Source organism: Anomaloglossus baeobatrachus, unplaced genomic scaffold, assembly GCF_048569485.1.
Source record: "Anomaloglossus baeobatrachus isolate aAnoBae1 unplaced genomic scaffold, aAnoBae1.hap1 Scaffold_120, whole genome shotgun sequence".
NCBI lineage: Eukaryota > Metazoa > Chordata > Amphibia > Anura > Aromobatidae > Anomaloglossus > Anomaloglossus baeobatrachus.
The window spans coordinates 516,771-544,415 of NW_027441890.1; the positions used below are offsets into that span (position 1 = coordinate 516,771).

The window sequence follows — 27,645 nt, forward strand, 5'->3', positions numbered from 1 at the left end:
GGGGCCTTTAGTATATTGTTGCCTAGCCAAAGTGGAGTTCTGTTTAAAGTGGACCTTTAATCAACAAATCCTAAATACCATTGTTGGGGCAAGAGATACCTAAACATCCACTACTCAGCTTAAGTAACCTACCATGGATCTTTTCCAACTGAATATTGGCTACTTTCATTATGCTGAGACATTACCAAGTTTCACCTCCATGTCCAGCTTTGATCCAAATGCAGGATTATAAAAGATTTAAGATTATACTCAGCAATACAGACTTAAGCCAAGATTGATTTACAATAGCAGTTTAATGATGGATTTTGTCATTTACAGGTCCAGGTTAAACAAAGATTTAATTGCACGCTATGAACATTAATACTGCATGATGAACAGTATATATAGGTATTATATCTTACATTTGTGGAGTACTTTTAGTTTGCATTGAGGATATTTCCAGGAATAATTTACTAGGTCGTATGGGGACGGTAATGCTATCTTGGACTAGCCACAGCATCGGTCTTCTTTTACTCAGAGTAAAAGGAAGTCATAATAAATAACAGGTTAAAAAATATTTCTTAAAAAAGGAACATAAAAAAAAAAAAATAATTTGGAAATATTCCTCATGTATTTACAAAAGTACAGCATTTGACCACAGTAACTAACCAGACTTCACCCTTTTGCTTTCCAAGCACAAGCCATAATAAGAGGAATAATCTGATGAGATTGTAGTCAAGGGAGGCCCAGTGTATAACTAACAGCTTCATGTCTGACGGAGACCATCAGTCCAGGCATTGTTCACAGAAGTGTGAAACGCGGCCTTGTCATGCCACTACTATGCCATACTATTGCTTTACTACATAGTAGTTAAAGCAATCATTTCACAGAGATATTGGGACGAGGCTTCGATAATGTGCAAAGACCACCAGAGACGGCAGTATGAAGAACCAGACCAGTCATGTCCATAATATAAGTCCAGGAGCTGCCTTATAGAGCATACGTTATTTTCATCCATAAGATGGACTAAAATAGTGTATACTGCAATGTTTTTAACCTATGCGGACCTTGGGTGCACATGCTCATGTTAAGCCCTTAGCAAGATGATACCTGCCTTTATAGTTTACATACTGCTGGAAAATCGCATTCATTACTATAGGTCTATAGGTCACAACACTGTTGTTCCCACTCTACATTTACATTCTCTAATCAGTTACTCTAAAGCGACAATTGTGCTGTTCTACTTTTTTCTCATGTGCAAAATGTTGTACGTGTGTAGTAAACTGTGCAAAACACAATGGCCCCAATTCATCAAGGCCGGCATTGTCCTCACCAGGCTTTATGAGGAGGCGCGCTGAAGTCAGAGATGCTCGATTCATTAAGAGGTGCACGCCTTGTAATGAATCAGACAAGTCTTAAAAGTGTCATGAGCCTCGCCACCAATCTTCCTCTCGTCAGGGACTGGCTAAAGCTCTCTGGCGTACGGCTTACCACATCTAGTAATGAATTAGATGAGCAGGCATCGCCACGACATGCCCATCTTGGCGAAGCTACCCAAAACTGTGTGAAAAGTAGCAAAATATTAAGCGTGTTGCACAACAATTTGTGCAACTTTTCCAAGTGTTTTACGCCAGATTTTTGGCTCATACACTTTGATGAATCAGGGACCAAGACGTCTGTTGTGAAACACCTAGCAATAAGATATGTTTCATATATTTATATCTGTTGGTTAGAGCAACTTCATTACACTTCATCAATGCTCCATTCATGCTTACCACATGAGAATGCCCTTAATATGGCTGATAGGACATTAAAACTATCAATTCGGATCTAAGCTGTAATAGAAATGGGTAGGTATACTCACAACTACTTTACACTCCAATGTGTACAATTCTAAAATCCAGAAAGTGAGCCACTATTTGGCATTAAGTCTTTTATACATTTGATTTGCTGTTAAAAAAAAAATGCTGACAGTGAAACAGGTTTTCCCACTCCTTAATGGGTCAAAGGATTGCATGCAGCAGCCTTGAGATACTTCTGAAGACATGGGATGAATAGAATAATTGATTGGGGTGTGATTTAGTCAGCATATCCTGGACCCTCTACAGTTATTATGGAAACATGGCGTGGGTGTCATTCGGAGATGACCATGTCCCATAAAAGAGTTCCTCCAAGTTTAGTCATATTCTGAACCAGCCAATGATCAGTGGGCAGGCAAACTGCAGGAGAGGCAATCTGCTGTGTTGCAATCGGAATATGAGTAGTGTGAGGCAGGAAGGAGTAGGGGGAATGCTCAGTAGGAAACAGGCTTCAGACGTCATATCGGTTGTGTGTGTTGGGGTGACTCTGTCGACTGTACTGAAAGTGATCAGTCAGTACACTGGTCCGAGCATACTGATAGTCTCTTCCTGGAGTAAAGGAGGGCATTCCATTCTGGACCTTTTCAGGAAGCTCACGGTGGTGGTCCAAGCCCTGAATTTCAGAACTTATAAGAGGAAGTAGTTTCTTTGCCTCCTGGTTAGCATCATACTTGGCCTGCAATAAGCATACATTGATCAATACCATGGTGCACCCAAGGATAAACCACTACTTTTTTTTTTTAAACAAAAACATTACTAAAAATAGGTAACATTTGCCTAAATTACTAAGCCCCTTCACTCACAGGCAATTTTCAGCTTTCCTTCTTTTCTCCTCTTCTTCCAAGAGCCATAAATTAATTTTTGCTGATGTTATTGATTATACAATTTTTGTGTAGTTTTGGTCGCCTGTTATGACATTTTAATTAGAGTTGAGCGAGCGGCTAACTCATTGTACTCACTATACTCATATCGAGTATTGTCTAATACTCGTGTAGTCATTCCAAATAGTGTGTGCAATGCTAGTCAAGGGGGGAAAACGGACAATGTAACCCGAATTCTGCACTATTCACTACTCCCAGAAATAGTGCGGCATTCGGGTTACTCGTTACATTGGACTCGCTCTGAGTATAGAGGATATGAATTGTTAGGTACTCGCTCAACTCGAATTTTAATGCAATGTTGCTGCGACCAAAAAGTAATCTTGGCATTTAAATTTTTTTTTTTCTCACTACACAGTTTACCGATCAGAATAACAGATGTTTTGACAGATTGGGCATTTTTGAACGCAGCATTACCAAATATGTGGGGAAAATTTTGCTTTATTATTTTATTTTCAATGTAGAGGGAGGCAATATGAATTTTATAAAACTTTTTAGACTTATTTCAGTAGACCCCCAACTAGGGGACTTTAGGACTGCACAGACCGATCATTTCTCCTGATCAGAGCGATGCTTCAGGAGAAATGCTGTGTTACTGTGGGTGCCAGCGCTCTGCCGGCATTCACAGGAAACACATCATGGCAGCGACAGGGGTCATCATCTGACCCCGTGCTGCCATGCCAACCCATTGGCGCCCCGTGATCGCTGTGGGGAAAGACGCGATCCATGCCGGAGCGCTTTAGATCGCGTTGTCAAGAGTTTGACGGTGCGATCTAAGGGTGGCTTTACATGCTGCGATATCCGGCCCGATATCGCTAGCATGAGACCCGCCACCATCGTTTGTGCGCGACGGGCATATCGCTGCCCGTCGCACACAAAATCGCGCACCCCCATCACACGTACTTACCTGCCCTTTGACATCGCGGTGACCGGCGAACCGCCTCCTTTCTAAGGGGGCGGTCCGTTCGGCGTCACAGCGACGTCACAAATCGGCCGCCCAATGAAAGCGGAGGGGCGGAGATGAGCGGAACATAACATCCCGCCCACCTCCTTCCTTCCGCATTATGGCCGGAGGCAGGTAAGGAGATTATCCTCGTTCCTGCGGCGTCACACGTAGCGATGTGTGCTGCCGCAGGGACGAGGATCAACTTCGCCCCAGCGACAGCAGCGATAACTGGCAGCGGACCCCCATGTCTGCGAGGAGCGATTTTGGACGTTTTTGCAACGATCCAAAATCGCTCCTAGAAGTCACACGCTACAACATCGCTACAGCGGCCGGATGTGCGTCACAAAATCCGTGACCCCAACGAGATCGCTGTAGCGAAATCCTAGTGCGTAAAGCCCGCTTTAGAAGCTGTTAACAGGAGATCCACTAGCTGCTGTTAGCTGGACACGTCTGCTGATCAGATCAGCAGACGTGTGGGGATGATCGCGGCATAGGACATACAAATACGTCAAAGGTGGTGAAGGGGTTAAAGGCAATCTGTCAGCAGGTTTTTGACTTGTAATCTGAGAGCTACATGATGTAGGGGCAGAGTCTGATTCCAGCGAGGTGGCACTCGCTAGGCTACATGCTGTCATTTTGATGCAGTGTTTTCTCTGCAGCAGATCTAGTAGTGCTCTGAGTGTTGAGCCCTGTATAGCAACTCTGCCCTATACTCTTAACTGATTCAAGTTTTGATAGGTGTATAATTGATGTCTAGAATCTGAACAAGTCAGTCAGACAAACAGAAAATGATCTCAACCGTTAAGCTTAATCCTAGTATTAGGAAAAGGCCATCAATAGTAGATTGGTATGGAGTCAGAGTCCAAACTGCCCTAAGGATCATCTTACTAAAACGGAAGTAGCTCCCCTTCATTGCTATTTTCAGTAGTTATTGTGTTCTATTACAGCTCAGACTTATTCCCTTTAGCAAAGTAAGCTACAATACCAGGATAGGCCATTCATTTTGGTGTTCCCAGAATACCCTTTTAAAGTTAAGTTTATTTCTGAAATGGTGCAATTAGAAATTCAAGAAAATATTTACTCCCTACATATCAACAGTACAAGGGGCTGCTGATAAGTCTTTGGCTTTACCCAGAAAAAAAACGAGATAGGAGGATGAAACTTTACATTTATTCCACATACTGTCCACAGATGTCAACACTTCTTACATCAGTATTCCAAGTTCTGTAAGCCTAGGAAATAGAAGGATTTCAGTTGTGCCTCAAACCAGGCATCCGTAGCAGCCATGGCATCAGAAATGGTGTGAAATTTGGTATGCTTGAGGTGTTTCTTCAGGTTTGGAAACAGATGATAGTCGGAAAGAGCTAGATCTGGTGAATAAAGTGGGTGGTCAACCAGCTACAAGCCCAGCTCTGCCAGTTTTGCCGTTGTCGCTTGTGCAGTGCAAGCGGAGGCATTGTCTTGCAGGAACAATATTCCTTTGGACAGCTTGCCGCGCCTTTTGGCCTTCAATTGGTCCAAAAGTTTAATGTAATACCTTGCTATGATGGTGGAACCCTTTGAAGGTAGTCCACTAGCAGCACACCTTCCTTATCCCAGAACAGACGCCAACACCTTAGTGGCTGATTTTTGCACCCTGAACGTCTTTGGACGAGGAGAACCACTGTGCCTCCACTCTTGACTGCTCCTTGTTTTCAGGGTCATACAAATAAATCCTGGTCTCATCCATAGTGACCAGTCGATCCAGAAAGTTCTTATCAGTCTCAAAACGCTGACAAATGGACTGGGAAGTTTTCACTCGCATGCTTCTCTGATCTGATGTCAGACATTTGAGGACCCACTTTGCAGATGGCTTCCTCATGTCCAAATGTTCATGGATAATGACACAAACACGTTCACAGGAAATCCCCATGATGTCTGCTATTGCTTTAGCTGAAAATTGTCGATTCTCCAGTATGAGGCTGTGCACAGAATCGATGATCCCCAGAACAAAAACCACTCTCTGTCATCCAGGACGTTCCTCATCATTGGTGCTGAAGTGGCCCGTTTTACAATTGGCAACCCAGTTCTTAACTGTGGAATATGAAGGGCATTGATCCCCCAATGTCTGTGACATATCACCATGTATATTCTTGATGGACTTTACTTGCAGAAACAAGAATTTTATCACTCCTCTGCTCTTACTTGCTTAGAATATCGTATTAGATTCTGCCATTTTGTTTTCCTGCGTGCGTAGAATACTGTTGCCATAAGCAACAAACACAAACTTTTGAAAACATATATTAGACACACAAGGCTTTCATGTGATGTAACATTCATTACCATAGAAAAAAAAAAAAAGATCACAAAGCTAAAGACTATCCGTAGACCCTCATATCAGTCCCACATTCTGCTCACCTTGTTATAAAGAAATACTCCAAGAATTGCTGTTAACATTCCTAGAACGTTTGTGAAGGTCACAGGGTTACGAAGCATGACCAGAGATACAGTGATAACCATGATCCTTTTGGTGGCATTCGCTACAGAATAACTAAGAGGACTGATCAGGTTCAGAATGCTGAATGCAATGAGGTTCTGGGCAAAGTTACATGTCCCACTGATCACGAGGAGGAGGAGAGTCCATGACCATTGGGAAACAGAAGTCTGAAGAGGAGAAACAGAAAATAAGTGTAAAAAATACAGAAAAAATATAATTATTCTCTTAACCACTATTTTTGCATTTTGAATCTTAAAGGGAACCTGTCAGGTGCAATATGCATCCAGGACTACGAGCAGTTCTAGGTGCATATTACTAATCCCTGCATAACCATCCCTGTATACACTAGTATAGATAAAGAGCTTTAGAAAAAGTATTTCTAAACATCTTTTATGTTATGCTAATGAGTGAGGGGACTAGTCCCAAGGGCGTTTCTTCCTTTGCTAGTCGGCTCCATTAGCTTGTTAGCACGACCCCGTGGGTGTGCCAACATGTTAATGAGTGCACAGCATCACAGGATGATCTCACTCACCTCTCCACCGCCTGACGCTGGATTTCGGTCATGCACACTATGAAGCCGGGTGAACGCGTCCCAGCTTCAAACTGAAGTAGTGCGCATGACCGGAAGTCCGGGGTCATGCGCAGTGAGCCGAAATCCAGCGTCAGGCGGCAATGGCAGAAGAGGTGAGTGAGATGATCCTCTGACACATTCATTAGCATGTTATCACACCCCAGTGGGCGTACTAACAAGCTAATTGTGCTGACTAGCAAGGGAAGCAACGCTGTTGGGACTAGTCCCTGCGCTCATTAGCATATGATAAAAGATCTTTAGAAATACTTTTTCTAAAGATCCCTTTATCTATGCTAGTGTATACAGGGACGATCAGGCAGAGATTAGCAATATGCACGCAGAACTGCTCATGGTTCTGGGTGCATACTGCTCCAGACAGGTCCCTTTAAGGTTCGCTGTAAAGAGATAGAGGGGTCAATGCAGGAAAGAGCACACGTATTGGGTGCCGCTCATCACTAGTCACTACCACACAGACAGGGGTGAGATTTACAATGTACCCGAATTATTACATGGTACCAAAATTATTTAAGTAGTGTAAACATGAGTGAAGTCTTTTATCCATTTCATTACTAGCCTCCAAGGATATATGCTACTATGTTACATGAAGAAAAGAAAGTGGTTCATATTACAATTCAAAGATACTCATTTGTTTACACTATTGCTTTTTATCACGACAATGCGCATATAGGTTACGATAAAAAAAAAAAAAACTACTGGATAAAGTCAATCTAACGCATCTGCTAAACATTAAGTCAGCAGAATCCAAATCAACTCACCAGATCACTCTCCACTAAAAAGGACGACAGGTCTAATAACACCCATGTGGGGATCATGAAGAAGACAGCATGACAGCCCAAGAGGTTGAGTAAGCGCAGATGGTGAATACGAGAGTCTCGGAGCACCTGCAGAATTAAAGGGGACTTGTTATGTAAGCAGTAATGGCATTTCTATAAACTACAATGCACAGTAAACATGGAAGAGTACAGGAGTAAATATAGTATTGCCAAGCTGAAAACAAGTCCCTAAATAACACATTTCAGTATATGTATAGCCATATGAATCTGCAGGGCACATAGATCCATACACTAATTGCATCTGCATGGACATTACAATGCAGTGCTGCTGCATACACTGTATGTTTATATGCCTATTCTAAGATTAGCTGGTTTAGACACCAAGCAAGAGTACTTTATTATTACAAGACTATAGGTACAGAAAGACACAAAGCTGATCTTCCCACCCATTAGCCTATGGACTGCATGTGTTCCGTTTTTTGCTCCCCCTTCTCCCGAGAGTCGCAATTTTTTAGTTTTCAGTCAAACTTGCGATATAAGGGCTTATTTTTTGAGGGACCAGATGTACTTTTGAATGAAACCATTAGTTTTACGATATATTGTACTAAAATTAAAAAAAAAAAAAAAAAAAAAAAAAAAAAAAAAAAGGGGAAAAAAATTCTAAGTGTGATGAAATTGCAATTAAAAAAAAAAAAAAAGTGTGATTGCACGATTCTTGGGATTTTTTTTATTCACCGTATTCACTATATGGTAAAACTGATATGTCCGTATGATACCTCAGGTCGGTACGAGCTCGTAGATACCAAACATGTATACTTTTATTTAAGGGGTTAAAAAAAATTCAGAAATTTGTCCAAAAAAAAGAATGGTGCTTTTTGCGCTATTTTTTTGAGACCCATAGACTTTTCATTTTATGGGATGAGGGGCTCAGTGACTGCTTTTTCATCTTGAGCTGGAGTTTTTAATTATACTGTTTTTGTGCAGATGCTACGTTTTGATCGCCTGTTATTGCATTTTAAAAAAACGTTTGCGGCGACAAAAAAACCCCAAAAACCTAATTTTGGCGTTTAGAATTTTTTTTGATGTACCGATCAGGTTAATTGACTTTATATTTTGTTAGATTGGGCATTTCTGAAAGTGGTGATAGCAAATGTGTAGATTTTTTCAATTTCTTTAACGGTTTTATTTTCAATGAGGAGATTTGAACTATTTTTCCTTTTATATTTTTTTTCTTATTTTTAATAACTTTTTTACATTTTTATTTTACTAGTCCACCTAAGGGACTATCGCTGCACAGTCCAATTGCTTGCTTATTTCTGCTGGTCAGCTACAGCTCTGTAGCGGTCCTGTGTGAGACAGCGCTCTGTTGGCGCACACTGGAAATACATCATGATAGAGACAGGAGTCATCACATGACCCATTGCTACCATCTGCTCCCTGTTATCGCGTCACGGGACTGACGATGGAGGCAGGAAACAGCACGATCCCCACCGCAGCCAGTTAAAATTGCACTGTCACATTTTGACAGCACAATCCAAATGGCAAGCAGGCACGGGTGGATCACAGATTTTTTTTTTATATAGCTATTCTGTGTCTGGCATTACTACCTCGTAGGAGATTTCCACAGTTTGACTGCTCTAACTGTAAAAAACCCTTTCCTATTTAGCTGCTGGAATCACCTTTCTTCCACCCACAGTGAGTGCTTCCTGAATACCCAGGTCCTTCTTATGCTCTGAAGTCCCAACTTTATTTCCATTTAAGGTATATACATCAATAGGATTACTCTGTCCTAGGTGCAATACCTCTATTTATCAATATTAATTTTCATCTACCAAGTGTTTGCCCATTCAGGCACCTTATCCAGATTAAATGCAAAAAGAGGAAAGGATCCGGCACAAACTCCTCTGGATAAAATGTCAAAGCTTTATTAGCAAATATTAAAAAGGTTCCATCCGTGTAAACAAAAGGAGGGAGTTATCCCATGGAAACTTTACGCGTTTCGGACTTCCATATTAAAAGCAAAGAGTCCTTAATCATAAGACTTATGATTAAGGACTCTTTGCTTTTAATATGGAAGTCCGAAACGCGTAAAGTTTCCATGGGATAACTCCCTCCTTTTAAGGACTCTTTGCTTTTAATATGGAAGTCCGAAACGCGTAAAGTTTCCATGGGATAACTCCCTCCTTTTGTTTACACGGATGGAACCTTTTTAATATTTGCTAATAAAGCTTTGACATTTTATCCAGAGGAGTTTGTGCCGGATCCTTTCCTCTTTTTGCATTTATTCCTAAACCGGCTGGAACTTGCCGGTGGATCCCTGGCACCCGCAAGGACTGGCAGCCCGAGGAACAGGTGAGCTGAGGATACCCTTATCTCTACCTTATCCAGATTGTTTTGTAACACTGTACTGTCAAGGTCAGTATTTAATATCCTACATAGTTTGGTGTCGTCAGAAAAGTCAAAACACTTTACTCTCAATCCCATCCACAAGGTCATTAATAAAGAGATTTAAAAAAAAAAAAAAAAAAAAAACCCACGGTCCTAGTACAGATCCCTGCGGTACCTCACTGCCTATGACTATAGCCCATTTAGAAAATGTACCCTTTATGACAATTGTTTATCTTTTAGCTTAATCCTGCTCACCCAATTAAAAGGAATCTTTCAACATATTTTTGTCACCTCATCTGAGAGAATCATAAAGTAGTAAAAATGCCTGATTCCAACAAAATATCATTTAGTTTACTGGGTGCAACAGTTGTGACACAGAGTTGCAGGATGTAGCAAAGTTCAGAAATCTGCCATCGCCCACCCTACAGCTTTCTGTGTACATAGTCTATTGAAAGTGAGCGGCTTATCATAAGTTGGACTAGTAGTCACCTAAGGATGTAGTAAAAAACAAAAAACAAAAACAAAAAAAAACCCCGATAAGCTGGTGCTAAAACAAATCATTGCAAGTAAACACCAGCACCCAGTCTGATAAAAGACATCACTGAAATCTCTATTTTAACCCCAACCTCATTCTGTTCTCAGATTACACAGCAAACACCTGCTGACAGATTCCCTTTAACAGGATTTTTACATTGGGGGGGGTGAGTGGGGGGGGGGACACACACAGTAAATTACTACAGTAAACATGTATTTCATGCTGTGCATAAAAAAAAATTGGTTTAGGTGTGTGTATATGTGTGTGTACGTATGTATGTATATGTGTATGTATGTATATATGTGTATGCATGTATGTATGTGTGTATGCATGTATGTATGTATGTGTGTATGCATGTATGTATGTGTGTATGCATGTATGTATGTGTGTATGCAAGTATGTATGTATGTATGTGTGTATGCATGTATGTATGTATGTGTGTGTGTATGTATGTGTGTATGCATGCATGTATGTGTGTGTATGCATGCATGTGTGTGTATGCATGCATGTATGTGTGTGTATGCATGCATGTATGTGTATGCATGCATGTGTGTATGCATGCATGTATGTGTGTATGCATGCATGTATGTGTGTATGCATGCATGTATGTGTGTATGCATGCATGTATGTGTGTATGCATGCATGTATGTGTGTATGCATGCATGTATGTGTGTATGCATGCATGTATGTGTGTATGCATGCATGTATGTGTGTATGCATGCATGTATGTGTGTATGCATGCATGTATGTGTGTATGCATGTATGTATGTGTGTATGCATGCATGTATGTGTGTATGCATGCATGTATGTATGCATGTATGTGTGTGTATATGCGTGTATGTATGTGTGTATTCATGTATGTATGCATGTATGTATGTGTGTGTCTGCGTGCGCATGTATGTATGTGTATGCATGTATGTATGTGTGTGTATGCATGTATGTATGTGTGTGTATGCATGTATGTATGTGTGTGTATGCATGTATGTATGTGTGTGTATGCATGTATGTATGTGTGTGTATGCATGTATGTATGTGTGTGTATGCATGTATGTATGTGTGTGTATGCATGTATGTATGTGTGTATGCATGCATGTATGTGTGTGTATGCATGCATGTATGTGTGTGTATGCATGCGTGTGTATGCATGCATGTATGTGTGTGTATGCATGTATGTGTGTGTATGCATGTATGTGTGTATTCATGTATGTGTGTATTCATGTATGTGTGTATTCATGTATGTGTGTATTCATGTATGTGTGTATTCATGTATGTGTGTATTCATGTATGTATGTGTGTGTCTGCGTGCGCGTGTATGTGTGTATATGCATGTATGTATGTGTGTATGCATGCATGTATGTGTGTATGCATGCATGTATGTGTGTGTATGCATGCATGTATGTGTGTGTATGCATGCATGTATGTGTGTGTATGCATGTATGTGCGTGTCTGCGTGCGCGTGTGTGTGCGTGCGTGCGTGCCTTGGGCAGTATGCCCCCTTTTACTTGATTTCCTACCATAGCAACTGATCATAGACACCCTTTGGACAAAAAAAAACAAAAACCAGTAAAAAGGAGGTGGCTCTAAATCTGTGCAGCTCCTAGGCCCTCTGGTCCATAAAGTAGTGTTAGTCGTGGTTTTGATTGAGTTGTAGATCTCAGTGCTGCCCCCAATACCAATGAAGTTGGGTGGTTGTAAGGCTGTGTCTCTAGAAAGCAGACTCTAATGTATCAGTCAAGCAGCTCACAAGTGGACTGATCTTTATTGTCTTTTAACAGTGATTTACATGTAGCACATGGTAGGGAAAAATCAACCTCATGTTCGAGCTACTAAAGTCCATTATAAATATTTATTGGCTGTCTACATGTTGTCCTGGTAAACTGGAAAAGATGGCAAAGTTCAAATGTATTTGGCTATGCAAAGCAAAATCATTGACACTAACCTTCTTGGAGAAAATGTTTTGCAGAGAAAAGCAGAGAGTCGCAGCCAATGCACTGATCAGACCCCACATATCAAAGGAGATCTCGGTGACAGTGGCCAGAAGAACGCCTCCTATGATTGGAATCAGGGACATGTACACCTAGAAAAAAGGAGCAGGATGTTCATTGACCCAGACACATTAGAGGACTACTCAATATAAGTAAATGTAAAACAACCAGGATCCGTCTCACCTTAGTAGTCTGCTTTTCCTTCATTATTATCCTTGACAGAAGCACCACCCATATCGGCATAGTAGCCTTTACTGAAATGTAAGAGCAAAAACAAGGGCTGTGAGAAAGAACAAAAAGACCCAAGACTTCACGGAACACATTTTTATAGATAAATACAATCCCAGTAATGCAATTAAGTATTATTATATTTGTATCTACCATACCGTTGCAGAGATATGGGTCTTTTAATTGACTGCTAATTTTTATAGTCTTTAAAAGGGATGTTGCTCACAGGATTAAAGACCATAAAAATTAGCATATTGGCTGCATAAAAATAAAAGTCATACAGATATAGTGTGGTTTTGAAGAGTTTTTTTTGTATCTCATGTCAATGAGGAATTTGCACCTCAATTTTTTTTTTTTCTAGTAAAGCTTTCAAAACCTCATTGGAAAAAAAAACTAGCGAAATAAACAGCAGACATTGTTTGGATTTCCCACCACAATCAACATGGTAGGCTTGGGGCTCAAGTTTGCATGTGAATCCTATGTGAATCCTCGCAGCGCTGCCAGGATTCTCCGATGACGAGAGCAGGCGGTCATGAAAATGCAAGAATGCAATCTGCACACCTCCGGCCACATTCCAACTAGACGTGCCTGGCCTTGTTAAATTCAAGGCCGCGCACGTCTAGTCGACACATGACCGCATGGATACAAATTTGCCTACTTGTGGTAACGCGTCCGCCCACTCTCGGCACCAGAGAATCCAAACATCGAGGACATGGTGTGCTGCGAGTATTCACAAGTCAACAAGAACAGAGTGACTTTATAGCTCCCGAAATCTAGCAGGAGCAGGTCCAAAGCCCGGTCAGACACAGCCGAGGAGAATATGGAAGTGTTTGATTATTGCTTGTGTCTTCTATTTTGCTGGCTAGATACCACTTTATGAATGTTGTGCTTCTGTAGGACCTGGTGATCATATGATCACTGCATATCTGCCAGCGTACCAGAGCTGCAGGATTCTAAAGGGTGCTTTACACGAGACGATCTATCGTGCGATAGATCGTCGGGGGTCACGGTTTTTGTGACGCACATCCGGCATAGTTTGCAGCATCGCTTGTGACGTCGGGCTGCGTGACACCTCCGAGCGACGCAGTATCGCTCACAAATTGTTATCATGTACTCGTCGCTTTGTTTCATAATCTCGTTTAATTAAAATGGCGCCGGTTGCTCATCGTTCCCGGGGTAGCACACGCCGCTCCGTGTGACACCCCGGGAACAATGAACAGCAGCTTACCTCCGTCCCGCGGCACCCGCCGGCAATGCGGAAGGAAGGAGGTGGGCGGGATGTTTACGTCCCGCTCATCTCCGCCCCTCCACTTCTATTGGCTGGCCGCTGTGTGACGTCGCTGTGATGCCGAACGTCCCTCCCCCTTCAGGAAGAGGATGTTCGGTGCGAGTGATGGGGGGGGGGGGGACGACTTTGTGCGCCACGAGCAACTAATTGCACGTGACGCACAAACGACGGGGGCGGGTGCGATCGATCGTGAAATTGCACGATAGATCGTACTGTGTAAAGTAGGCTTTAGGCTATGTGCGCACGCTGAGAATTTAGTTACAGAAACTTCTGCCCCAAATCTGCATCCCGTGGCATAGAGAAAAAGAAAAGAAAAAAAAAAAAGTGTTTTTGCCGCGTTTTTTATATGCATTTGGGGGAGATCAACTCTGGAAGAATTGACATGCTGCAGATTTCCGCACCAAATATGCAAGAGAAAAAAGCAATATGTGCATTAAACATCAGAAATTTTATTGACTTTGCTGGCATAAGGATGTGACAAAACTGCACTCAAAAACACATAAAAAAAGCGATAAAAATGCATGGTATGCACGTAGCCTTTAAGACCCAGAACAGCTCTTCTAGTGCCATGTAGCACAACGGAGGCCTGTTCCCCTCCACACATGAAGTGCAGTCGCCCCATCTAGACAGGGTATTAAAGGAATGCCAATCGGAGTGTAAGTAGCCGCTTGGTGACTGTGGTGGGCTGGTCTAACTGCAGCCTGAGATTTGGAAAAATCCGATCCACATTGCTGCTACTGAAACATTGTGGATTGTACCCCAGAATTAACTAACAAACTCCATAATGCATCCTGTATTATGAAAAATCACTAAGTGGGCATTTATACGTAGATGTGTTAAAGGGGTTTTCCAGTCATGCAGACTTGATTACTCTCTATAGAGAGATGGCAATATTAAGGCTGCAGTCATGCATTAGCATTTTTCCTTACAACCAAATGTCACCGTGTAACTCCATTCTACAGTCAGCGATAGCATTAATAAAAGGTCAATAACCGGAATGTAAAACAAATTGAAAACCTTTTTATAATACTCACTTAAACAGTCGCTGCAGACTGGTCGGATGGGTGTCTCCAGGTCCGGCGCCTCCTCTTTCGGCCATCTTTGTTGTCCTTCTCCTGAAGCCTGGGTGCATGATGCTTCCTATGTCATCCACACTAGCCGGCATTGAGGTCCTGCGCAGGCACACTTTCTCTGCCCTGAGCAGGGCAGATCAAAGTATTGTATTGCGCGGGACCAGCGAGCGTGTATGACGTAGGACGGGTCATTCATACAGACTTCAGAAGGAGGATGAAGATGGCCGAAAGAGGAGGCGCCGGCATCAGAGAACGGAGACGCCCATTTTAGCCACATCCACCGCAGCGACCATTAAGGTGAGTATTTTAAAGTGATTTTTACCTTCTACACAGCAGCCTGAGCTCTTTAATATACAGCACTCTAACATGCTGTATATAAGAGCCCACTGGTGGTGGTGGCAGCAGCTTATAGGCTCCAAATCTGGTGGCAGGTTCCACTTTTAAATCGGGTATCAGTGGAATATGTTTGCAATGACCTGGACTGATTGTCTTGGTAAGGGGAAAAAAGTGATTTTTATGTTCTACACAGCGGCCTGGGCTCTTATATACAGCATGTTAGAATGCTGTATATAAGAGACCACTGGTGGTGGCCGCAGCTTATAGGCCCCAAATCTGGTGTCAGGTTCCCTTTAAGATCTCTTTATGGTCAGGCTGCGTTCACTTGGCTGCTGCTATGGTCTGCGCTTTGAACAAATCCCTTTATTTTGGCATGGCCGCAGCATGTGAACGTAGCCCTAGGCTGGGGTGCATGTAGGGTTGCCTGTGTAGCTAAGGTGCAGAAACAAGCCACTGGAAGAACATTTTAGTCCCGTGCTGGTCTTCTGTCCCCAGGTAAATAATACCCCCTGCTGCATTTATCACACACACACACACACACACACACACACACACACACACACACACTTTAGCACGGTTTCACTGCTTAACATTGGTAAGTATATAGTGATCAACAGAACTCTCTGACTGGGCATCAATACTACTCTGATGGGAGCGTTACACCATATGTTGAGCAAAGCTGTATGATATATGAGTTTTCCCACAAAGTTCCTTTTAATCAATATATCTTAGAATAACATTAGATTTCCATATCTGAATGTTTAAAAATGAATAAATAAAATGTTCCTGTGCTGAGATAATCTTATATATGTGTCCCTGCTATGTACTGTGTAATGGCCGTGTCTGACCGTACAGGAACATGGTCTGATCATACCACATCTCCTGTGCTGAGATAATCTTATATATGTGTCCCTGCTATGTACTGTGTAATGGCTGTGTCTGACCATACAGGAACATGGTCTGATCATACCACATCTCCTGTGCTGAGATAATCTTATATATGTGCCCCTGCTATGTACTGTGTAATGGCAGTGTGGTATGATCAGATCATATTTCTGTACGGTCAGACACGCCCATTACACAGTACATAGCAGAGGCACATATATAAGATTATCCCAGCACAGGAGCTGTGGTGTGATCAGACCATGTCCCTGTACGGTCAAGACATGGCCATTACACAGTACATAGGCAAACATACGGTACATAAGATCTCAGCTGAGGGACTTTTTTTTTTTTTTTAAACACATCTAATTGTGGAAATTATTATTATTAGATCTATTGATTAAAATCAACTTTAAAATTAACTTTGTTGGGAAAACCCCTTTAAGTGCACAATTGCAGTGCACAGCTAGCCTTAAAAATGTCAACTAAAACAGCAAGTTGACATGGCCTGTGAAAAGAACAGTCAGGGGAAAGTGGTGGAGAGAGCCTAATGCTTCTTTTGACCAAGGTCAAGAACGCAACATGTTGCGTTTTGGGACCTAGGTAAAAAAAAAAACGCTAAAGAACGGATCCAGTCTGTGCCGCATGCACCCGCATCTTACCACGATTCCATTGAAAATGCATTGAAATCGGGGCAGGATCCGGTTACATGCGGTTTGTGGTTGTTTTTGCTGTTAGGCAAAAAAACGCTGATGTGAAACCAGCCTAATTTACATCCTGTTTGAATTTCTAGATAACCCTAGATTTGGGATTCTGTAAGGGGTGCTTCACACACAGCGAGCTCGCTGCCGAGATCGCTGCTGAGTCACGCTTTTTGTGACGCAGCAGTGACCTCATTAGCGATCTCGCTGTGTGTGACACTGAGCAGCGATCTGGCCCCTGCTGCGAGATCGCTGCTCGTTACACACAGCCCTGGTTCGTTTTCTTCAAAGCCGCTCTCCTGCTGTGACACACAGATCGCTGTGTGTGACAGCAAGAGAGCGACAAATGAAGCGAGCAGGGAGCAGGAGCCGGCGTCTGACAGCTGAGGTAAGCTGTATCCAAGATAAACATCGGGTAACCAAGGTGGTTACCCGATATTTACCTTAGTTACCAGCCTCTGCAGCTCTCACGCTGCCTGTGCTGCCGGCTCCGGCTCTCTGCACATGTAGCTGCTGTACACATCGGGTTAATTAACCCGATGTGTACAGCAGCTAGGAGAGCAAGGAGCCAGCGCTAAGCAGTGTGCGCGGCTCCCTGCTCTCTGCACATGTAGCTGCATTACACATCGGGTTAATTAACCCGATGTGTACTGTAGCTATGGTAGGAGAGCAAGGAGCCAGCGCTCAGTGTGCGCGGCTCCCTGCTCCCTGCTCACACTGGTAACTAATGTAAACATCGGGTAACCATACCCGATGTTTACCTTAGTTACCAGTCTCCGCAGCTTCCAGACGGCAGCTCCGTGCAAGCGCAGCGTCGCTTGCACGTCGCTGCTGGCTGGGGGCTGTTCACTGGTCGCTGGTGAGATCTGCCTGTTTGACAGCTCACCAGCGACCATGTAGCGATGCAGCAGCGATCCTGACCAGGTCAGATCGCTGGTCGGATCGCTGCTGCATCGCTAAGTGTGAAGGTACCCTAAGGCCATGTCTCCGCTTTCTTACCAAGATGCCTGTGCTACCTCTGATACAGTAATGCTATGTATTAAAGCAGTTCTAGAATGATACATTGGTTGTAGTTGCTGTGGTTGTTGAAGGTGTTTATCTGGAGGTTTTGCTGACCTATCCTAATATATGACCATACAGTGCCATTTATATACTCACATAGTAACAAAACATATTGTTTCTAGTATACGGCTTACATATAGAAAAAAAAAAAAAAAAACTATACTGCCCAACACTTATGGCCATTGACACGTGAATAGCGGTCTGTGGATGTGTTTGACTTCTGCTCTGGTAGCTTTCCTGGGACGTACAGCAGACTCTGTTTCTCCTATTGAAACTTGCAGTCTCCGTTTCTATTTGCTGTTGTTACAATTGCTCATTTTTATTTTTTTTTTTTAATTTTTCAAAATCTGTTCCAGGAAAAAACTGCATCTGAACAGATCCAGCAGCTTGCGGCTGGAGCTGTAATGTATGTGAATGGGTGCCGGATCCTGCTTTTCAAATGCGGTTGCATCCATCACAAACGGATTCAGTTTTCCCTACAGAGCATGCTCTGAAGCTGCTTGGTGTGAACAGTCTCAGCTGATCGCTCATAAAAGCCAGCCGCCGGCTGATCAGCCGATCGCTCATAAAAGCCGGCTGCCAGCTGATTAGCCGGCTTTTATGAGCGATCAGCTGATCTATCTTCTCTCTCAAGACCAGGATCGTGGAGGTGTGAGGGGGGTAATAAAGATGGAGTCTCTAGGTGTGTCTGTGTATTTATTTCTAATAAAGTATTTTTTCTCTGTGTTGTCTTTTTTTAACCCTTTATCGGAGATTCTTAATGGCTGGGTCAAACTTGGCCTGACATTAAGAATCTCTGGCTTAATATCAGCTGGTAAAACAAAGCTGGTATTAACCCCTTATTACCCAGCGAGACACCCAGCACCAGGGCTGCTGGAAGAGTTGTCTACAGCGCCAGAAGATGGCACTTCTATGAACGCCCCTTTTTCTAGGGTGGCTGCGGACTTCAATTCGCAGCAGGGGGGGCCCAGAGAGCTTGGTCCACCCTGCGCTGCGGATTCCAATCCCCAGCTGCCTAGTTGTAGCTGGCTGGACACAAAAATTGAGCGAAGCCCACATCGTTTGTTGTTTTTTTTTTTTTTTTAATTATTTCATGAAATAATTAAAAAAAGGGTTTACCTATAATTTTGGTTCTCAGCCGGGTAGAAATATGCAGCTGGGGGCTGCCCATACCTGCCTGCTGCACCTGGCTAGCATACAAAAATATGGCAAAGCCCACGTCTTTTTTTAAGCCTAACCCTAGGGTTAGGGTTATGGGTCATTCCATGTCAAGTGGACCAGTTTTAAAAATCGTCCCCACTCGACGTTCTCCGATTTTGCTTAAAATTTATAAGGATGTACATGTATGTTTGAAAAGAGGTTCTGTAAATTTTTAGGGCCAGATCTCAAATATATTGGGCACTGTTGACCTTTCACTGGAGGCCCCCCCAAGCCTGCGGCTTCAGCTAAGAGGATTTTGCAAACTTTGGCACATAGCCATTAGAGTTCTATACTGGCTATGATGCTGAAATTTGGCATACTAGCTCAACTTTTGCTGCTAAACGCGATAAAATTATTACCGGCTATGACAAAATATTTCGGCCGCAATTTTGTGTCAAAGTAGCTTGCAAAACGCCTCGCATAAAATTTATGCCAAACTTTGCCCATATATAACTCAAGACCAAAAACCAATAGGAACTGGTGCTTTACCCTGTACAACAAACATCTTCATGACTTTGCATTGCTGCAATATCACGGTCAAAGCATATGTATTTGTGGAAATATTCACACCCACATATGATGACAAACTTTAAAAAAACGAATTTTACCTATTTTTAGGTCAAATTTCCCAAAAAGGGTACCCCTAAAATATATTAATTCTGTTATCATTTGAAAGAGCACAGAGGTCAGAGGTCAGAAATTCAGATCAGCTGACTCCAGTGGCGGCCGAACTCAGCTGACCTCACAGCCCGCATATACTGCGATGGATGCAGCGGGACACAGAACAAGTAATCGGCTAACGCTGGAGTCAGCTGATCTGTGCGGGCTGTCACATCAGGAGTTCAGCTGACACCTGATCAGCTGGCTCCAGTGCCGGACGATAAATTCTGTGTCCCGCTGCATCCAGGATCCGGTAAATAAATATTGCGGTTGCATGCGTTGGACATTCCATCTGCAGGAGCCGGTGATATGCGTTGTGAGTTTTTTTTACGCTAGGCAAAAAAGCGCTGATGTGAAACCAGCCTAAGGCTATGTGCGCACGTTGCGTACAAGCCCTGCAGAAATTTCTGCAGCGATCTGAAGAGCACATGTGCGCTTTAGATCGCTGCAGAAATGTCCGTAGTGAGCGCCGATTCCATGCGCTCTGCCTGCAGCTCCTCCCATAGACAGAGCAGAAGCTGCCGGCAAAGCGCAGGAAAGAAGTGACATGTCACTTCTTTTTGCGCAGCGCTTCGGCAGTAGCCGAAGCGCTGCGCTCTTAAACGCCACGTGCGCACAGCCCCTGCACAGTCTCCATAGACTGTGCAGGGGACGCAGGACGCATGCAGTTACGCTGCGCTACAAAGCGCAGCGTAACTGCATGTTTTTACGCGACGTGCGCACATAGCCTAAGTGTTCCAGGACAGGGAGACGGGCTTAGCAGAAAATCTTTCCCTAAGCCAGGTGTGGCACACCCAGGAATCAGGTTCCTACAGCCCTTTTAGGGCCAGGTTCACACATGGCATTCCTAGCGCGGCATTTCAGTTTTATAAATTCCACAGTAAGCTGAGTAGGGCTTAAGGAAACATACTCATTTACAGCAGCATATAGGCAGGCTTGCTCCAACTGTAGCGGACATTTCACCAATTTCCACTGCAGATTTCAGTTATTGCCCTGTAACGGCACCAGCACTGCTAATAGATGGTGCACGCATGTGGGGAGCTTAGCCTGCCACCATTTCTTAGGACCCTCTTGACACGGAGAAATCTGCCTGTGTGTACAGCCGGAGTTTCATAAGACTTTGCCTCCTTAATTAAACAGAGCCTCACGGCTGTCGTCAGCTTGTGAACCTACGTCCACTAAACCAACATTCATTTTCCATTGAACGCCTGCTGGGAAGATTACCACTAACGTCCACAAAAAAAAGAAAATTATCAAACCAGTTACACACAGGACTAAAGCTGGTGTCACACTAAACGACAGCGACAACGACGTCGCTGTTACGTCACCATTTTCGGTGACGTAACAGCGACCTTGTAAGTCGCTGTTATGATCGCTGCTTAGCTGTCAAACACAGCAGAAGCAGCGATCATAAGGTCGCTGTGCTACATGTTCAGAGAGCAGGGAGCCGCGCTTAGCGCTGGCTCCTTGCTCTCCTGCAGCACACATCGGGTTAATTAACCCGATGTGTGCTGCAGCTACATGTCACAGTTCAGAGAGCAGGGAGCCGCGCTTAGCGCTGGCTCCTTGCTCTCCTGCAGCACACATCGGGTTAATTAACCCGATGTGTGCTGCAGCTACATGTCACAGTGCAGAGAGCAGGGAGCCGCGCGCACTGCTTAGCGCTGGCTCCTTGCTCTCCTTGCTACAGTATACATCGGGTTAATTACCCGATGCATACTGCAGCCACATGTCACAGTGCAGGAGCCGGCGCTGTCAGCAAGAGCGGAGGCTGGTAACCAGCGTAAACATCGGGTAACCAGGGAAAGGTCTTCCCTTGGTTACCCGATGTTTACGCTGGTTACAGCTTACCGCAGCTGCCAGTGCCGGCTCCTGATCGCTTCATTTCGTCGCTCTCTCGCTGTCACACACAGCGATGTGTGTGTCACAGCGGGAGAGTGACGACCAAAAAATGAAGCTGGACATTCAGCAACGACCGGCGACCTCACAGCAGGGGCCAGGTCGTTGCTGGATGTCACACACAGCGACAGCGACGGGACGTCGCTGCAACGTCACAGAAAATGGTGACGTAGCAGCGACGTCGTTGTCGTCGTCGTTATGTGTGACACCAGCTTAAGTTTCCTTCTTATTCGGACTTGTGCACAGTAATGAGGTAAACATGGATGATAGGGCAAGGGGTACACAGGGGTCAGAATTAGGAGCCTACTGGAACTCTATTCTACCGGGGCTCAGTAAGAATACCTTGTGGAGACACAGGATTCAGTGGGTGCTATTGTCCGCTGGCCCGGCCGCCTTTAGAAACACCGCATGGTCCAGGGCTCATCCCAACTGAACGCCTGACCTCCTAAATTGTGGGCGGAACACTACTCAGACAAGACAGGATGAGGGAATCACAATATTAAGACTCTATTGGATCCCCAAACAATTAACGGCACATAACCAGCAAACCACATGATGTAACAGGCAACAAAGTGTCACTCTTTCGCTGGCTCACCAAGGATTAGAATATTTGTGCCTTCGCAGCTTCCAGGGCCACATAACCCAAACCAGCAGCAACCCGCTTTTGGACGGCACCCACTGAGAATAGGATAGTGACAAGCGTAGGAAGCTTCACGAGCACAGCAAATTCCATAGCCAGGTAACCAAATCGTTCCCAACCTGGGTTTCTTCCAGCCGAATCCTCGGTGGTGCTCCTGCACAATATAATTTAGTTTCTGATCCCCTAACTGGCGCCAATGTACCTAGGCTGGGTAAAGCACTTCCAACTGAGACCGAAAACCCTAGATTGAAGCCATCTAGCAAAAGAACACCCTGTTGACTCAAGCAGTCCCTTTTTATATCACCCAAGCACTCATCTCCGGGTATGGTGGTCTTACAGGATTGGTGGAATAAGGCTGTGCTCTGGTTGCATGGCATTCCAATCTGCACAGTTAATTCTCCTCTGAGTGAGGTAGACAGAGAGGCTGAGGGGATTGTCATTAAATTAGCACTACACATCCTAAAGGTCCAGTCACACATAACGAGATCGTTACTACATCACAGTTTACGGATCGTTGTTAAGTCGTTGGTGAGATTGTTGGTGAGAAGTCCCACAGTCATTTTCCCAAGAACTTTAGTAACAATGCAGAGGGGGCGCGGAAAAGGTGACGCAACTACACCCCTACGTGTCACACTTTAAGTTCTCATCTAGGTCGTTAACGAGATCATTGGTAGGTGTCAAACATACAGATCCATCCTGCCCAGCAGGACTCCAACAAGCCAAAAATGGCCCAGGACATCCAGCAACGACCAACTATTGCACAGCAGGGGGGAGGATCGTTGGTACGTGTCAAACATAACGAGATCGCTGGTGAAGTCGTCGTTTCGTCACAGAAACGGTGACGTAGCAACGATGTCGTTAGCGATCTCTTTATGTGTGAAGTGGCCTTTAGACAACTGACGGCTCTGATGAGTTCAGAGGAAAACAATGGCTTAACAAACATGACTTAACAAAGGGACCCATGTCTGGCCAAATACAGAACATTAACCCCTAACACAACTGTCTAACTTTTAGGCTATGTTCACACACTGCGTTTTTTACCTGCGTTCTTGCTGCAGAAATTTCTTGAGAAATTCTTGTAACCTTTCTGCAGACATTCCCCAGCAAAACCTATGGGGAAAAAAATTAGCTGTGCGCACACTGCGTTTTTTTCTTAAGAAAATTCTTTCAGTAGATTTTCTTAAGAAAAAGAATGAGCATGTCACTTCTTTTCTGCAGCGAACTGCGTTATTTCACTCCATTGACTATGAAATAGCGCAGGTATAACGCAGGTAGCAAGTGATGTGCGCTATTCCTGCGTTATTCCCGCGTTTTAAAGACATAGTGTACTTCCCTGCACTGCGTTTTGCAGGGAAGTGATGTCACTAGGACAGGAAGGGGAAGGAGAAGAAAGGAAAAAAAAAAAAAAAAAAAAGCGTGGGCTCCGCTGTATTTTTACCTTTCAGCCGGGTTAACACAGCGGCGGCCCGGTATTCTCAGGCTGGGGAGAGCGAGGGACAGGGTTAATGCCCCCTCCCCCTCCCGCAGCCGAGAATATCAGCCACAGCTGCCCCGGGACTGTCGCATCCATTATGCGACAGTCCCGGCGTGTTACCGGCTCCTCCAGATGCCGTGATGCTGGGGCAATCCAGGTAATATGGAGTTAACAGCAACTAATAGCTGCCGCTAAGTCCAAGATTAGTGATGGCAGCGTCTATGACACGCCGTCACTAATCTGAAAGTGAAAGTAAAGAAACACACCGAAAAATCCTTTATTTTGAATAAAAGACAAAAAGTCCCTCTTTCTCCAGTGTATTAACCCCTCCCAGACACAGCTCCGACGTAATCCACAGCGATGTCCCTCGGCGCTTCCAGCCCTGCTCCAGCCGCGTATGACAGTTCTCCACGGGTCAGGGAGCGACTGCTGAATGCAGCTCCTGAGAGAGGCTGCGGGGAACTACAGGACATTTCTCACGGCCGGTGATGTGAACACATTACCGGCCATGAGAAGTGCAGTGTGTGGGGGGAAACATCAAAAATAAAGCTGGAATATCTATCCCTCTATTATCAATCCATCCATCCCTCTAGCCATCCATCCCTCTAGCCATCCATCCCTCTAGCCATCCATCCCTCTAGCCATCCATCCCTCTATTATCTATCTATCCCTCTATTATCTATCCTTCTATCTTTCTATCCCTCTATTATCTATCCTTCTATCTACCTATCCATCCCTCTATCTACCTATCCATCCCTCTATCTACCTATCCATCCCTCTATCTACCTATCCATCCCTCTATCTATCTTTTATCTATCTATCTATCCCCTAAATATCTATTATCTATCTATTCCTCTATCTATACCCCTAAATATCTATTATCTATCTATATCTATTATCTATCTTTCTATATTATCTATCCTTCTGTCGATCTATCATCTGTCTATCTACCTATCCATCCATCTATTATCTATCTATACCTCTATCTATCCATCTATCTTATCTATCTATCTGTACCCCTAAATATCTAACTATTATCTATTATCCATCTATACCCCTAAATATCTATTATCTATACCCCTCTATCTATTATCTATATCTATCCCTCTATACTCTATTCCCCTAAATATCTATATCTATCTCTGTATTATCTATTTTTTTTATTTTCAATGTGCTTTATTGCTGTAAAGGCATTAAAAACGCAGGGACCAACATGAAAAAACGCACCAAAAACGCACCTGCGTTATTGGTGCGTTTTTTTTAACACAGGTGCGCTAATCCTTCACTCAAGAAATTTCTTAAGAAAAATCATTTTTCTAGTGTGAACATAGCCTTAATGTCACCCATAATCTACAAATCCATTGAGGAAAATGTAAATAATGTGGCTGAATAATTATGGACACAATATACTGTGCTGGAGTAGCTTTTGTATTTATGACAGCATTCAGTCTCTTTGGGGAGGAGATTATCAGCATGGCGCACGTAGAATTGGCAATCTTTGCCCACTCTTCCTGCGAAGGCATTTCCTGTGTACAGCCCTCTTTAGGTCACCGACAGATTTCCTTTTGGATTCAGGTCTGATCTTCGGATGAAGCCATTTTTTTTTAATCTGTAGATATCGGTGAGGTTGTAGTCATGCTGACAGGTGTAATTCCTCGCCATCTCCGGCTTATTAGCTGACACCTGATTGTTTTCATGCACAAATTAACTGACATTTGGAACGGTTCTCGATTCCCTCCACTGTGACCAAAGCCCCAGTTTCCAGCTACCGAAAAACACGTCCAATAATGTTGCCTCCACAGTGGGTATAGTGTTCTTTTTGTGATGTGCAGTGTTGGCTTTGCACCAAACATACCCTTTGGAATGATGCCCAAAAAGTACAACCGCGATCGCATCAGATTGGAACACATTTTCCCCATATGCTTTTGGCAAACCTGATGTAGGTTTTGGCAAAACATAGCCAGGCTTTAATGTTTTACTTAGTAAGAAAAAGCTTATGTCTTGTCAACCTACCCCACAAACCAGACACATGAAGAATATGTGAGCTGTTTGTGACATACAGTGTACAACCAGTACTTGCCAGAAATTCCTGCAGCTCCTTTAATGTTGTTGTAGGCCTCTTGACAGCCTACAGGATCAATTTTCTTGTCTTTTCAATTTCTGAGGGACGTCCTATTTTTTTAAATAATGTCACTGTTGTGCCAAATTTAAAAGCACAACTCCAGTGGCGTTTTCTATTGCAGCTGGAATGGTGCTTTGAATGCAAGTCCCCTGACCCCTGTCAGATCCTCACCTTTCGTGGCTTCATCTTCTATCACCGCTGCTCTGGTCGGTCTCCTGTGATTTGTGAGCTGCTGGCAGCTCCAGTGTTTCATAAAGCACGCTGGAGGTCACAAATCAATCCATCTCTATGAGAGAGTCGTTCTGACTTTCATAGAACTGGATTGAAGGCTATCAGAAGTTACAGTTATAAGATGGTGCCGTGGAACCGGTGTTGTGTCGGTAAAAGGTGAAGCCACCAGAAAGAGAGCATATGACGGGGCAGGGGACTTAGATTTAAGGTGACACTCCAGCTCTGGAATATATATTTTTTTTTTTTTAAAATGCTGGAGTGGTGCATGCTCCATGTGAATGCGACCGTGCTCCCTACTCTATAAGCAGAGCCTAGTGAGAGCAGCTCTCAGCTCTGCTGCATTGTTTCATCTAAAACTGTGTCAGAAGCGCTGCACTTAGTAAATTAAGTGATTCATCGTTAGAATCAGGCTATATCATGGTGCTCTCAGAGGAGATAGCAAAGCCTGCTGACAAATTCCCTGTAGGCCTCTTCTTGAAGACCATCCTCACAGTGATTCATGCTATATGGCGAACCTGTGGCACTCCAGCCGTTACAAAACTACAATTCCCATTGGCCATTCAAAGCAAACGCTTTGGCTGTGAAGGCATGATGGGAATTGTAGTTTTGCAACAGCTGGAGTGCCACAGGTTTGCCATCACTGCGTATACCCAATGCCTTGGAATCTTTTTTGCATACTATGCCTGACAGATCATTTTCTACAATGAGATCCCTTTGTTGTCTTGTATGCTGTTTACAGACCATGGCATTTGCACTAAAAGAAATTGTCAACACAACCACATCCCCAATTGTAGGAGGTTGTTTGCAATTAGGAAACTTTTTTTTTTTTTTTTTTAAGATTTGATATTTTTATTCCCCCCCATCCCCCTCAAAATAACGTTAGTTGACTTCTCAATGGATTTGTACATATTATGGGTAACATTAAAGGGAATCTATCACCAGGTTTTTGTCACCTAATCTGAGAGCAGCATAACGTAGAGACACAGATCCTGATTTCAGCGGTGGGTCATTACTGGGCTGCTTAGGCCCCATGCACACGCTAGTTTTTGATGCAGTTTTTTTTTGTGACTAAACTGCATGCTTTTCCCTCCCCAGCAAAGTTATGAGATTTTAGATTTGCTGTGCGCACATTGATATTTTTTTGGCTGCAGTTTTATGGCGACAACAAAACTGCAACATGTCAATTCTTTGTGTTTTTTGCCCTGCTTTTTTCAAAACGGATCAAAAATGCACGTGTAGTTTGATACTTTTTTTTGGCCACAACATGCGTTTGTGACCACAGGGCGCAGTTTTGTGGTGAACACAAAACTGCAGCGTGCGGACATAGCCTTGGTGTAGTTTTGATAGAAATCACTGTTTAATCAGCAGTAGATTATCATTAGAGGACTACTTGGTGTGGTGCCGGTAGTCCAGCATATTCATGAGCTCTGTATAACTG

At 43.6% G+C, this 27,645-nt stretch overlaps 1 protein-coding gene across 1 annotated transcript in view; it reads right to left on the reverse strand.

Annotated features, from left to right (window-relative positions):
- Positions 1–274: 274 nt before the first annotated feature.
- Positions 275–27,645, reverse strand: part of LOC142260525 (solute carrier family 35 member E1-like) — a 32,674-nt gene continuing 5,303 nt past the window's right edge. The window contains exons 2-6 of the mRNA XM_075331973.1: positions 12,595–12,665; positions 12,366–12,503; positions 7,486–7,611; positions 6,060–6,305; positions 275–2,514 (exon numbers count right to left, since the gene is read on the reverse strand). Of these exons, the coding sequence (XP_075188088.1) occupies positions 2,290–2,514; positions 6,060–6,305; positions 7,486–7,611; positions 12,366–12,503; positions 12,595–12,665 (806 nt within the window). The 3' untranslated portion in view covers positions 275–2,289. The remainder of the gene's footprint in view (positions 2,515–6,059; positions 6,306–7,485; positions 7,612–12,365; positions 12,504–12,594; positions 12,666–27,645) is intronic.